General features: G+C 38.7%; 1 protein-coding gene across 1 annotated transcript in view; it reads left to right on the top strand.

Moving 5' to 3' along the window:
* The window catches only part of LOC133564573 (transmembrane protein 25), a 30,710-nt gene extending 22,983 nt beyond the window's left edge, over positions 1-7,727 (top strand). Inside the window, exons 7-9 of the mRNA XM_061918954.1 lie at positions 1,274-1,374; positions 6,405-6,491; positions 6,574-7,727. Coding sequence (XP_061774938.1) covers positions 1,274-1,374; positions 6,405-6,491; positions 6,574-6,647 — 262 coding nt within the window. The 3' untranslated portion in view covers positions 6,648-7,727. The remainder of the gene's footprint in view (positions 1-1,273; positions 1,375-6,404; positions 6,492-6,573) is intronic.
* Positions 7,728-15,307: the final 7,580 nt, after the last annotated feature.

Below are 15,307 nucleotides of genomic sequence, written 5' to 3'. Positions count from 1 at the left end.
AGTCGCAGTCACGTGTGCATGAAAATCAAATTGTGGCAACAAAACCAGATATTTTTAGCCATTTTTCTAGTGACTATTAGTGATTTATTTTAGCAAAAGGCAAACAGACTAACAAGTTGGAGGAGGACTCAGGACAGACATGGAAATATATTTAAAAAAAATCTAAACCCGATATTTTCAGCCATCTTTCTGAAAACAAATACAGAAATGTTACTATTATTTCTGGAAACAAAACCAGATGCTTTAGCTGTAGCCATTTTTCTGGTGACAAAACAAGATTATTTTAGTCAAAGTCACACCGATTAACAAGACAAGTCTACTGTGCTATTTTTCTGTGAAATAAACCTTAATGTTTTAAAAATTTGGCTCACGACTTGATATGGAAAAATGTTTTTCTTCCTGAAGATAAACCATTTGAGAAGCACTCAACTCACACATGCTTACTCCAAATCATCATTGATGCAGAACCAGCAGACAATAACCAACATTATGTTTCATGTTCATTGGAAATTCCCCCGACAGCTCGTACAGCAAATGAATATGTTTGTCTTGATACAAGGAATAACATTAGCTAACTTAGCATCAACTTAAGACAATGATGTTGCCTAGCTAGCTAGGACTTCACTTACATCTCTCATTCCTCGCTTCTTCTCTGCTGCGGGCGAATAACTTTCTTAAATCCATCTAGGAGTTACAGTTTGAGTCAAATCAAAATCAAAATATTGTAATTAACAAATTGTTGTTGGCTAACGTTACCTACCTCACGCAGTGATTCGAATCCCCCCCCCCCCTCTCTCTCTCAACTGAAGTCTCGATCCACACGTGAATAAATTACCATATTAATTAGCCATGTGCTCACTGTTTCGTGGAGTGAATACAGTAGCAATCAATTAGCATACTAAGTAGTATGTGCGCTGTTGTCTATGTTATGTAGACTTAAAACTCTGATGCGTTTTTTTTTTATTGGTGAAATTTTTACTTGGGCACTAAAGATCAACAGTGGGGCACGTGCCCCAGTGAAATATGTCTGGCGACGCCCCTGCTATTTAGTGGTCAATTGTACGGAATATGTTGAACTGTGCAATCTACTAATAAAAGTCTTAATCAATCAATGGTGCTTGATGCATTACAATAGTAAAAAAACACATCTATACTGCAGCCCAACCACAGTTCAATCATTTTTTCACAAACATTGTTTTTATGTATTGTTTGTACACTAAACAAGCTAATGCGACGTAAACACACTTTGGCACGTCTTTATTTATTTTCACAGTGAATCGACCAACCTTAAAGCAGTGAGGGCTTACATCCCAAGAGAGAACATGTCGCTGCCCTCCAACATGCAGCTCCATGACCTCAGCACGTTGAAAAAAGGTGAGTCTTGAACTTAAACCCATCCATCCATCCATCCATCTATCCATCCATCCATCTTCTTCCGCTTATCCGAGGTTGGGTCGCGGGGGCAGCAGGCTAAGCAGGGAAGCCCGGACTTACTCTCCTCAGCCACTTCGTCTAGCTCTTCCTGGGGGATCCCGAGGCGTTCCCAGGCCAGCCGGGAAACCAAAAGCCTAATATTCATATTTTGCATTGGACTTCAGATGATATAGTTGTCACATACAGTAGACTGATCACATATCTCATAGCAGTTATGTTGTTATCCCTGCCCACCTATTCTGCGGTACGATACATCACAAAAGTGATAGTGGTAGCCCCTTTTTTATGTGATTATAAAAAATGTGACACAATTAACTTAAATTGGTCTGAGTTAGTTTTTATGTTGTACAAATAATGTATCTTTGTTAATCGATACAGGCCTGTATTGGCCGATGCCCATTTTCATCCGATACGATACTAACGATGAGGTGGCGACTTGTCCAGGGTGTACCCTGCCTTCCGCCCGATTGTAGCTGAGATAGGCGCCAGCGCCCCCCCGCATCCCCAAAAGGGAATAGGCGGTAGAAAATGGATGGATGGATGGACGATACTAACATGAACTACGAATGTAGTGTGAAAAATTAGTAAAGGTTTGAACAAAGAACAATGCTAGGTATTAAACAATAATCGGTTTATTCTTATTCTGTATTTAAGTTGAAGTGCAGTGGTAATTGTTTCTTTTTGGCGACATTTAGTGGCCACAATAATTCATTAAACTAAGATCAATAAGTTGAATGATGCGGACACGTTTGTTACTGTATACTTTCTAACACGCTTCCCGCCTTGGAGAGGTAGTAAGTAATAAGAAACTATAATTATTCGATACTTGTTTATATGGACGGATGTCCTGTTTTAGACTGCAATATTTAGACTTAGACTTAGACTTAGACAAACTTTATTGATCACCAAGGAAAATTGTTCCACACAGTAGCTCAGTTACAAGGATGGAAAGGGTATAAAGTAGACTAAAAAATGTACCATAGTAGCAATATAAAGTATGAAATATATGTAGTGTTTACATATTATATATATAATGCATATATAATATATACTGATATATTATATTTTTATATACAAACCCTGTTTGCATATGAGTTGGGAAATTGTGTTAGATGTAAATATAAACGGAATACATCCATCCATCCATTTTCTACCGCTTATTCCCTTTCGGGGTCGCGGGGGGCGCTGGCGCCTATCTCAGCTACAATCGGGCGGAAGGCAGGGTACACCCTGGACAAGTCGCCACCTCATCGCAGGGCCAACACAGATAGACAGACAACATTCACACTCACATTCACACACTAGGGCCAATTTAGTGTTGCCAATCAACCTATCCCCAGGTGCATGTCTTTGGAAGTGGGAGGAAGCCGTAGTACCCGGATGGAACCCACGCATTCACGGGGAGAACATGCAAACTCCACACAGAAAGATCCCGAGCCTGGATTTGAACCCAGGACTGCAGGACCTTCGTATTGTGAGGCAGACGCACTAACCCCTCTGCCACCGTGAAGCCCAAACGGAATACAATGATTTGCAAATCATTTTCAACCCATATTCAGTTGAATATGCTACAAAGACAACATATTTGATGTTCAAACTGATAAACATTTTTTTTTGTGCAAAAAATCATTAACTTTAGAATTTGATGCCAGCAACACGTGACAAAGAAGTTGGGAAAGGTGGCAATAAATACAGATAAAGTTGAGAAATACTCATCAAACACGTATGTGGAACATCCCACAGGTGTGCAGGCTAATTGGGAACAGGTGGGTGCCATGATTGGGTATAAAAGCAGCTTCCATGAAATGCTAATTAATTCACAAACAAGGATGGGGCGAGGGTCACCAATTTGTAAGCAAAATGTCAAACAATTTTAGAACAACATTTCTCAACGAACTATTGCAAGGAATTTAGGGATTTTACCATCTACTGTCCGTAAAATCATCAAAAGGTTCAGAGAATCTTGAGAAAATACTGCACGCAAGCGATGATATTACGGACCTTTGCTCCCTCAGGCGGTACTGCATCAAAAACCGACATCAGTGTGTAAAGTATATCACTACATGGGCTCAGGAACACTTCATAAAACCACTGTCAGTTACTACAGTTGGTTGCTACATATGTAAGTGCAAGTTAAAACTCTGCTATGCAAAGCCAAACCCGTTTATCAACAACACCAAGGAACGCCGCTGGCTTCGCTGGGCCCGAGCTCATCTAAGATGGACTGATGCAAAGTGGAAAAGTGTTCTGTGGTCTGACGAGTCCACATTTCAAATTATATTTGGAAACTGTGGACGTGGTGTCCTCTGGAACACAGAGGAAAATAACCATCTGGATTGTTATAGGCGCAAAGTTTAAAAGCCAGCATCTGTGATGATATGGGGGTGCATTAGTGCCCAAGGCATGGGTAACTTACACATCTGTAATGCTGAATGGTCCATACAGGTTTTGGAGCAACATATGTTGTCATCCAAGCAATGTTATCATGGACGCCCCTACTTATTTCAGCAAAACAATGCCAAGCCAACTGATACAACAGCGTGGCTTCGTAGAATTTGATGCCAGCTACACGTGACAAAGAAGTTGGGAAAGGTGGCAATAAATACTGATAAAGTTGAGGAATGCTCATCAAACACTTATTTGGAACATCCCACAGGTGTGCAGGCTAATTGGGAACAGGTGGGTGCCATGATTGGGTACAAAAACAGCTTCCCAAAAAATGCTCAGTCTTTCAAAAGAAAGGATGGGGCGAGGTACACCCCTTTGTCCACAACTGCGTGAGCAAATAGTCAAACAGTTCAAGAACAACGTTTCTTAAAGTGCAATTGTAAGAAATTTAGAGATTTCAAAATCTACGGTCCATATTATCATCAAAAGTTTCAGAGAATCTGGAGAAATCACTCCACGAAAGCGGCATAGCCGGAAACCAACATTGAATGACCGTGACCTTCGATCCTTCAGACAGCACTGTATCAAAAACTGACATCAATCTCTAAAGGATATCACCACATGGGCTCAGGAACACTTCAGAACACCACTGTCACTAAATACAGTTTGTCGCTATATCTGTAAGTGCAAGTTAAAGCTCTACTATGCAAAGCGAAAGCCATTTATCAACAACATCCAGAAACGCAGCCGGCTTCTCTGGGCCCGAGATCATCTAAGATAGACTGTTGCAAAGTGGAAAAGTGTTCTGTGGTCTGACGAGTCCACATTTCAAATTGTTTTTGGAAATATTCGACATTGTGTCATCCGGACCAAAGGGGAAGCGAATCATCCAGACTGTTATCGACGGAAAGTTCTAAAGCCAGCATCTGTGATGGTATGGGGGTGTATTAGTGCCCAAGGCATGGGTAACTTACACATCTGTGAAGGCACCATTAATGCTGAAAGGTACATACAGGTTTTGGAACAACATATGCTGTCATCTAACCGCCGTCTTTTTCGTGGACGCTCCTGCTTATTTCAGCAAGACAATGCCAAGCCACGTGTTACAACAGTGTGGCTTCGTAAAAAAAAGAGTGTGGGTACTTTCCTGGCCCGCCTGCAGTCCAGACCTGTCTCCCATGGAAAATGTGTGGCGCATTAAGAAGCGTAAAATACGACAGCGGAGACCCCAGACTGTTGAACGACTGAAGCTCTACATAAAACAAGAATGGGAAAGAATTCCACTTTCAAAGCTTCAACAATTAGTTTCCTCAGTTCCCAAACGTTTATTGAGTGTTGTTAAAAGAAAAGGTGATGTAACACAGTGGTGAACATGCCCTTTCCCAACTACTTTGGCACGTGTTGCAGCCATGAAACCCTAAATTGATTATTATTTGCAAAAAAAAAATAAAGTTTATGAGTTTGAACATCAAATATGTTGTCTTTGCAGTGCATTCAATTGAATATGGGTTGAAAAGGATTTGCAAATCATTGTATTCCATTTATATTTACATCTAACACAATTTCCCAACTCATATGGAAATGGGGTTTGTAATATATACAATATGTAACACATTCCAATTAATGGGGGCGGTATAGCTCAGTTGGTAGAGTGGCCGTGGCAGCAACTTAAGGGTTCCAGGTTCAACCCTCGTTTCCACCATCCTAGTCACTGCCGTTGTGTCCTTGGGCAAGACACTTTACCCACCTGCTCTCAGTTCCACCCACACTGGTTTAAATGTAACTTAGATATTGGGTTTCACTACATAAAAGCGCTTTGAGTCACTAGAGAAAAGCGCTATATAAATAGAATTCACTTCACTTTACAATTACCACGTACAATAATATTACAGTACATGTAACAGCTGCATCAAAAAACAAACAAACAAAAAAAAGGTACTTATTTACTGATATATGTCTAGCTCATGTGCTATTGTGTGCTTAGCTGTTGTGTAGCTGCAAGCTCCTAGTAGGCAAAAAATGCAAGGAAAGCTCAAACTTGTGTGCTTATTGGTGGACATGTAGATGTTACCTGGCTGTTCAGTTTTGCACAAGCACACACACACTGCAGGACTGCTTGTATCGGAGATTTTCAAGTACAAGCCGATACAGGCCTGATATCAAGCCGACATCCAATAACAATATCAGATTGAAACACCTCTATTATTGGCTCAAAAAGTGCTCCAAAGTACCCCAGCAGGCAAAATACATTAAAACAACTTCAAGAACTTGTTGAATGCGGTCCTGACGTTGGAACAACATTCTTTTTGACGACGTTTAATCGACGTTGGGTTCTGATATTGATTTTACCATTGAATTTCCCAGCCAACAAAGTGGATCTGAAGTTAGACGTCAACGTATTTACAAACACAACTATTTTGCAACGTTGTTTCAAAGTCAGTTTTATGTATAATCAACATTGTATCAACGTCTTGTGCCTCATTCAAGATTTACTATTGTACAACTTCAAAGTTAGTGTATCTTGCTTAGACTTTTTAAAAATGTCCTCCATTGCGCCAATAATACTTCATTACTACCTATAGCACGGGAGACTGCACAGCAAAGCGGTGGCGGACAGAAGAAGAAAGAAGAGGAGGATGAAGACTTGTCTTTAGCGTATGCTGCCAGAGGTCAGATCTTGCTATTGCATTCTTTATTCAAAGTCCGAATAGTGTTGGTATTTGATTTTCTACACCGTGTGTTCTCTCCCAGGGTTTGCCAGATATCCCATGGTGGGTTACATCTACAAAGTGAACAGCACAAGCAGTGAGGAGATCTGGCTGTGACGGACCTCCAAAGCAATACACATATTATACTGTATGTGCATGTATGACTATAGTTTTTAGAGGTTAAGTTGTGTCTTTATTACCGAAGCTTTCTTTTGGACACTGAATTTATATAGCATCATTTATTTTGCATTTGAATGTTGTGAATTTAATTTTTTTTTTTTTTACATCAAATTATGCTGACAATCTCATTGAATGAAAAATTGTGAGAAAAAATTGTGTTTAAAAATTCAGTTTGTAAAAATAGAGCGTATAAAAATTCAATGTATACAGTGTTTTAGAATTCAGTGTAAAAAAAAATCAGTGTATTAAAATTCAGTGTATAGGTTATTTAAAATCAGTGTATAAGAATTCAACGTAAAACAGTTACTTATTCAGTCTATAAAAATATAATACAAAAAATATATAAAAATGCAGTGAAAAAATTAATGTATTAAAATTCTGTGTATAAAAATATAACATAAAAATATAAAAATGAAGTGCAAAAATTAATGTATTAAAATTCTGTGTATAAGAATTCAATGTAAAATAATTAATTGCAGAAATACTTCTTCAAATTTAAGACTCACTCCAGGTAAATTAAAAATGGTTCTGTGACAGGACCGATTGCTTAACTTACTTTGAGTGAGTATTGAGTTTTGAAGCAATGAATATGTTTGCACCCTTAGTTTTTTGAATACACTGAATTTTTACACATTGCGTTTCAAAACACTGTATTTGAAGAAACTCACTTTTTAATCACACAGATTTTGCTCACACATGTTTATTCAATTAATATTGAATTAGAAAATGTGGTTCACAAAATTCAAACGCAAACAATTTGTTATGATCCGTTGCCAGTTGTTCTGTTAGTTTGACTTCCTCAGTTCTGTTTTCAGCACCCCTGGGTTTGTGTTTTGGTTTCCATGGGTGCTGATTAGTTTCACCTGCCTCTGATTAGTGTTCGGGACGCACACCTGCTCCTGGGCACAAATCAGAGAGCTAATCAGAGAGCTACTTATTCCTGTAGTTCGCCACAGATGGTCTCCTCCCATGACTTTTTAACTTTCTCTTAGTTTTTTTCAGGGGACATCTGGCCTTAAAGGGGGGGGCGGGGGGGGGGGGGGGGGGTACTGTTGTGATCCGTTTCCAGGATCATGTTTTGTTCCGTTAGTTCAACTACCTCAGTTCTGTTTTCAGCAGCCCTGGGTTGGTGTTTTGGTTTCCATGGGTGCTGATTAGTTTCAGCTGCCTCTGTTTAGTGTTCGGGACACTCACCTGCTCATGGGCACTAATGAGAGAACTAATCAGAGAGCTACTTATTCCTGTATTTCGCCACACAAGGTCTGCCTGCTTTAGTTGCTTCCATTCAACACGTTACGCCGTTACCATTTCGATTCCGGGTATACTTGGCCCGGCGACCCACCACCAAGTCCTTCCTCCGTCCTCCCATGGCTTTTTAACTTTCTCTTAGTTTTTTTCAGGGGACATCTGGCCTTAAAAGGGGGGTACTGTTATGACCAGTTTCCTGGATCATGTTTCGTTGCGTTAGTTTGACAACCTCAGTTCTGTTTTCAGCACCCCTGAGTTGGGGTTTTGAGTTCCATGGGTGCTGATTAGTTTTCCCTGCCTCTGTTTAGTGTTCGGGATGCTCACTTGCTCCTGGGCACTTGTCAGAGAGCTACTTATTTGTGTCTTTCGCCACACACGGTCTGGCTGTTTGATTTGCTTCCATGCAACACGTTATGCCGTTACCTATTCGAATCCAGGGACACCTGGCCCAGCGACCCACCACCAAGTCCCCCCTACGCCCTCCCATTACTTTTAAACTTTCTCTTAGTTTTTTTCAAGGGACATCTGGCCTTATAGGGGGGTACTGTTATGATCCGTTGCCAGGATCATGTTTTGTTCTGTTAGTTTGACTACCTCAGCTTCGTTTTCAGTTTGTGTTTTGGTGTCCATGGGTGCTGATTAGTTTAACCTCCCTCTGATTAGCGTTTAGGATGCTCACGTGCTCCTGGGCACTAATCAGAGAGTTACTTATTCCTGTCTTTCGCCACACACGGTCTGGCTGTTTTATTTGCTTCCATGCAACACATTACGCCGTTACCTTTTCGATTCCTATGCTTGTTTTCCTTATCCTTGCTTTTGTTTGTATCCTGCATGTTTCATAGACAATAAATCCTTGTCTCACCTGCACATTTCCTCCGGAGTTCCTGCTGCATCTCGGGAGAACGACCCGCACAGTAAAATGCAACCAAAGCGTGACACAACACAAGTTACATAAATTCAGTGTGAAAAAAAAAGACACAAATTAACCTCAAAACAAACAAAAAAAAAAAGACTGCCCGCCCTCCATTTTGTTGATTGCACAAAAAGAAAAGCCACAACAATGTTGTCTTATTGCGACATCAAAACTTAGGTGTTCCGAAATGTCTCAACTAAGCGTGTGAGCACCCAAACCATTATTTATTTATTTATTTTACAGTTCTGACCCACCATCTATAACCAGGCTGATGTCCCCCATGCTGTGAATTGTTTCTGGAATGCGTTTCGTCATGCTATGCTTGTGAGATTATCCAAATGGACTTGATGTACGTATTTAAATATGCACATGCAACATGTCAGGTCATGTAAATTTGTTTGCAAATGAACTAAATTGTATTTAATAAAGATGATAAGAGTGCGTGTTGTCTCTATTGGCTTCCACTAGGGGGTGCTGGAAGGTGCAGTATAAGGAAGTTCAAAGTGCATGCGTGCGCGCGTGCGGGCGTGCGTGAGACACCAGGTGCTGACGCTAAGTTTTTGGATGCTGTAGTTCAAACAGGAAGTGGTATTGTGCTGCGGGGAGAACGTATTTCGTGCATTTTGTCACACAGTTGTTGTTGTTTTTAACAGACACCATAGTATTGCATTAGAAATGTGAATGAGGAAAATTATTCCATCCATCCATTTTCTATACAGCTTGTCCCGATTAGGGCGAGCTGGAGCCCACCCAAAATCAGTGGGGGGCCGGGGAGCCCCGTTTTGCATGAATAAGCACATGTGAAATGTCAATTAACGACAAGCTGCTTCATGTGATATTTTATCGCAAACTTATTCCTAGCTCATTCCTGCTGTGTCACTGATAATAGTACAATTGCAAATGCCCCCTAAAATTATGTTGGCATTGAGCCAAGGTCGAAGTAGTCTCAGGAAGGATTGCAAACTGTTTTGGCGTTGTCTAAAACAGGGGTCACCAACGCGGTGCCCGTAGGCACCAGGTAGCCCGTAAGGACCAGATGAGTAGCACGCTGGCCTGTTCTAAAAATAGCTCAAATAGCAGCACTTACCAGTGAGCTGCCTCTATTTTTTAAATTGTATTTATTTACTAGCAAGCTGGTCTCGCTTTGCTCGACATTTTTAAATGTAAGAGACAAAACTCAAATAGAATTGGAAAATCGAAGAAATTATTTTAAAGACTTGGTCTTCACTTGTTTAAATAAATTCATTAATTTTTTTACTTTGCTTCTTATAACTTTCAGAAAGACCATTTTGGAGAAAAAATACAACCTTAAAAATGGTTTTAGGATTTTTAAACACATTTACCTTTTTACCTTTTAAATTCATTCCTCTTCTTTCCTGACAATTTAAAACAATGTTCAAGTAAATTAATTTTTTTATTGTAAAGAATAATAAATCAATTTTAGTTTAATTCTTCATTTTAGCTTCTGTTTTTTCGACAAAGTATATTTGTGAAATATTTCTTCAAACTTATTATGATTAAAATAAAATAAAAATATTCTGGCAAATCTAGAAAATCTGTAGAATCAAATTTAAATCTTATTTCAAAGTATTTTGAATTTCTTTTAAAATTTTTGTTCTGGAAAATCTAGAAGAAATAATGATTTGTCTTTGTTAGAAATATAGCTTGGTCCAATTTGTTATATATTCTAACACAATGCAGATTGGATTTTAACCTATTTAAAACATGTCATAAAAATTCTAAAATTAACGTTAATCAGGAAAAATTACTAATGATGTTCCATGAATTCTTTTTTAAATTTTTTCAAAAAGATTCGAATTAGCTAGTTTTTCTCTTCTTTTTTTCGGTTGAATTTTGATTTTTAAAGAGTCGAAATTAAAGATAAACTATGTTTCAAAATTTAATTTTCTTTTTTTTTTTAAACTGTTTTCTCCTCTTTTAAACTGTTCAATTAAGGGTTTTTTCATCATTTATTCTCTACAAAAAACCTTCCGTAAAAGGAAAATAAAAGAATGTACGACGGAATGGCAGACAGAAATACCCATTTTTTTATATATATATACATAGATTTATTTTTTAAAGGTAAATTGAGCAAATTGGCTATATCTGGCGATTTATTTAAGTGTGTATCAAACTGGTAGCCCTTCGCATTAATCAGTACCCAAGAAGTAGATCTTGGTTTCAAAAAGGTTGGTGACCCCTGGTCTAAAATTTCCGAGTATTTGGTGTTGTTTAGTCAACGCTCCTTCCTTCCTGTTTTTCCATATCCTGTGCTGGTGACGCACCTGCCTCCGTTTGGTGATTAGGACACTGACCTGTTACTATCACCATCTGAGCGCTTTATAAGCTTGTGCATTACTGAGTGCACACCTCAGTTAAGTAGTTCTTCCACCAACAGTTGTTCTTCTGCATTTTCACATGTGGTTGACCACTCTTCCCACGTCGGTGTGCTTTTCTTTTTTCTTTTGCTTTATTTCCCGGGGCCTTCTGCTCACACACCGCCTGCCTTCTCTGCATGTTGGGTTCATGCCGACAATGCCATGCAGGCCCCATAACAGTTTTAATAATGTTAAGTTTGTTTACTATGCACTATCTATCCATCCATCCATTTTCTACAGCTTGTCTCTCTCTGAAAAAAACTTGAATAATTGAATAATTTCTCTCCCACTAATTTGTTCAAAACATGCATCAAATTAAATTTAAAGGCCACTGAAACCCACTACTACCGACCACGCAGTCTGATAGTTTATGTATCAATGATGAAATATTAACATTGCAACACATGCCAATACGGCCTTTTTAGTTTACTAAATTGCAATTTTAAATTTCCCGGGAAGTGTCCTGTTGAAAACGTTGCAGAATGTTGACGCGTGCGTTTGACGTTATTGGTTGGAGCGGACATTTTATCCCAGCACCACTTACGGCTAAAAGTCGTCTTCTTTAATCGCATAATTACACGGTATTTTGGACATCTGTGTTGCTGAATCTTTTGCAATTTGTTCATTTAATAATGGAGACTATAAAGAAGAATGCTGTTGGTGGAAACCGGTGGATTGCAGCTGCCGTTAGCAAAACAAACACAGCCGGTGTTTCTTTGTTTGTTGTGAAGCTTTAACATGGAACAGAGCGGTCAAGCGAACATGTTTCTCTACCACATGTCAACCGGCAGGTTTCGGTGAAAGAATGGTGGTAATAAGTCGGATCTTACCGGAGACATGAGCGGAGCTCGTGTCCTCCTGCAGCTGTCAAAGAGGCAGCTGCGACTTTCTTGGCTCCTCCATTGCTTCCATCAGAGACACTGGCGGTCACCACACCCCTCCGACTTTCAGGTATGACTTTATAATCTCACTAAAACACTAGTAACTCAATAAGCAGATAAGGGATTTTCCAGAATTATCCTAGTAAATGTGTCTAATAACATCTGAATCGCTCCCACTGCCGTCGCTTTTATTTTTTTATTTCAAATTTTTTTCTAGTGTTTCACTCTAACTTTCCTCATCCACGAATCTTTCATCCTCGCTAAATTTAATGGGGTAATCGTCGCTTTCTCGGTCCGAATCGCTCTTGCTGCTGGTGGCTCACATTATAAACAATGTGAGCATGTGAGGAGCCCTACAACCTGTGACGTCAAGGCTTTTTTATTAGCGACCAAAAGTTGCGTACTTTATCGTCGATGTTCTTTACTAAATTCTTTCAGCAAAAATATGGCAATATTGCGAAATGATCTAGTATGACACATAGAATGGACCTGCTATCCCCGTTTAAATAAGAAAATCTCATTTAAGTTTGATTGAAAATGTATTAAAAAAGAAATTCACATAAATAATGTGTAACCCTTTTAGTAATAAGGATGGGGGCCTCCTAAGAAAATATTAATTAGGTGTCCAATTTAGTTTCAGATAAATGAAAAACAATAGTTTCACATTTGCATGCTTTTATAAAAGATTTTTATATATACACATTTTTCTAAATGCGGAAAAAAGTGAAGACTCTGAAATTTTATGAGCAAAAGAGCCAGTCACGCTCACTTCCTGTGCCATTGGCAGCAAAGCTCAACACAGTTGACAAACAAAGTGGAAACTACATATTCTACTGTCAGTAATTATTAACGTCGACAAAAATACACACTTTAAAAATTAAAAGTATTTTTTTCACAGTAATAAAAATGTAATACCATAAGAGGGTACTAAGTTATATAGGCGCAGTGTCTATTTTCATGAGGATGAAGGCCCATTAAAGGGGTCATATTATTATTTTTTTGTCAAATTTAAACATTTCCTTATGGTCTAAATAAAATGTAATGGTGGTTTATTTGGTCAAAATGTTGCATAGATGATAATTTACAGACTATCTACAGCTGCTTTCTGACAGTCTCCTCAGGATGCGCCATTTTGTAGGGCGTCTTATTTTCGACAGCGTCTTCTCTCTGTCATCTTTGTTGTAGTTTTTAACGCTTCCATAGCGAATCTACTGACAGCTATACATTTGAACTGTACGCTACTTTCTAGTAAAAATGGCAAGAGCGGCAAATGCATAACCATGCCCCACAACAAGAGGATAGAGAAAAATTATTTTTTTAGAAATCTCGGTTTAATTGCAAATTTTCCGGACTTATGCAGATCCCAAATACTCAATGACAGGTACTAATAGGTAAGAACAGTTGGTTTTACATAATATTGCAAAACATAACAGCAGCTAATATTCCTCCACAGGTGCCATTTGGGGGTCTTTATACACCAGGGCTATTAAACTACGAGGGCCGCAGTTTACCTAATTACAAAGTAAAACACATTGACAAACACACCGCACTGTCAATAAATTAATTAGTCTGCTCTTGCTCGTTTCCAGGGTGTGCAGAGAAAAGCAGGAAGAAACAGAAGCACCAGAAGTTTTGTTGAGGATTGATGTTCCTTCTTTGGAATGATTTTCCTTCCTCAGTTTTGTTTCTTTACACTTCTTCCTGCTTTTAGGTTTGTAAGTCTGAAAATAGAAACATAAAATAAACAATACAAAAGTACAACGTCCATAGGGTATTTTACATAAATAATAGGGCTGCGAATCTTTGGGTGTCCCACGATTCGATTTAATATCGATTCCTGGGGTCGCGATTCGATTATAAATTGATTTTTTCGATTCAATGCGATTCTCGATTCAAAAACGATTTTTACCGATTAAAAACGATTCTGTATTCTTTCAATACCAAGGATTTCAGCAGGATCTACCCCAGTCTGCTGACATGCTAGCAGAGTAGTTGATTTTTGTAAAAAAGCTTTTATAATTGTAAATGACAATGTTTTATCAACACATTGCAATAATGTAAATGTTTTTTAACTATTAAACAAACCAAAAATATGACTTATTTTATCTTTGTGAAAACATTGGACACAGTGTGTTGTCAAGCTTATGAGATGCGATGCAAGTGTAAGCCACTGTGACACTATTGTTCTTTTTCCAACCCTTTGTGTCGGGTACCGAGCAGGGAGGCAATGGGTCCCATTTTTACAAGGCCACTGAGCAGGTATTGTAACATTACAACAAATGACTGTAAAAATGACAATATCCTTATATTTTACAGTATGTGTCAGAAACATTGTATGTCAATTATCAAAAAAAAAAAATCCGTTCTCTGAGTTCCCAGTGAACAGACGGAGGCTGTCTTTGTTGTACCAAGCCAAAAGCTTGTAAAATTCCATTGTGTGCGATGGGAGGAGACGGGAGGGGTTATCTATTTTGATCCAAGACCTGCCCAGGCTCGATCCAGGACCAGTCCAAGCCCGAGGCATCTTTTTATTTTGTGTTAATGTGACCGAAAACAATGGTTGATTACATACCCCCCCATTCCTTTAGAAACAGCTGTTGTTATGTAAACAGAGAAAGTGCAAATAAAAAGAGGTGGCGTACAATCTTTCGCCAGAGCGTGTTGAGACACTGTACAAGGGCACAGTGTACGGGCATCTCTCCTCAAGTTGAGCCAAATTTAATTCTGTCTTTGTTTAATTCCTTGCTTCTTGTCTCGTTTAATAGATGTCATAAGTGTTTGAACCTGACTGTAAATTCAACCTGATTTGTTTCTCAAGTCGTTCCATGACTATGTTGCACACTCTTGTACAGTAGGTGGTAGTGTTGTCCCCATACCAATATTTTACCGGTACCAAAATTATTTTGATACTTTTCGGTACATTTCTAAATAAAGAGGACCACAAAAAATTGCATTATTGGCTTTATTTTAACCTGTACTTTTCAGAGGCGGTATAGTACCGATTATAATTCATTAGTATTGCGGTACTATACTAATACCAGTATACCGTACAACCCTAGTAGGTGGTGGTATGATATTAAACTGAATGATTATTTACCCCAAAAATTCCAATTGTGAAGTTAAATTTTTTAGCTGTAATGTTGTTGTAATTAACCATAAGAGTGTTTTTCAACCTTT

This window comes from Nerophis ophidion, linkage group LG13 (assembly GCF_033978795.1).
Source record: "Nerophis ophidion isolate RoL-2023_Sa linkage group LG13, RoL_Noph_v1.0, whole genome shotgun sequence".
Lineage (NCBI taxonomy): Eukaryota > Metazoa > Chordata > Actinopteri > Syngnathiformes > Syngnathidae > Nerophis > Nerophis ophidion.
This window is presented reverse-complemented; position numbering and strand designations above follow the sequence as displayed.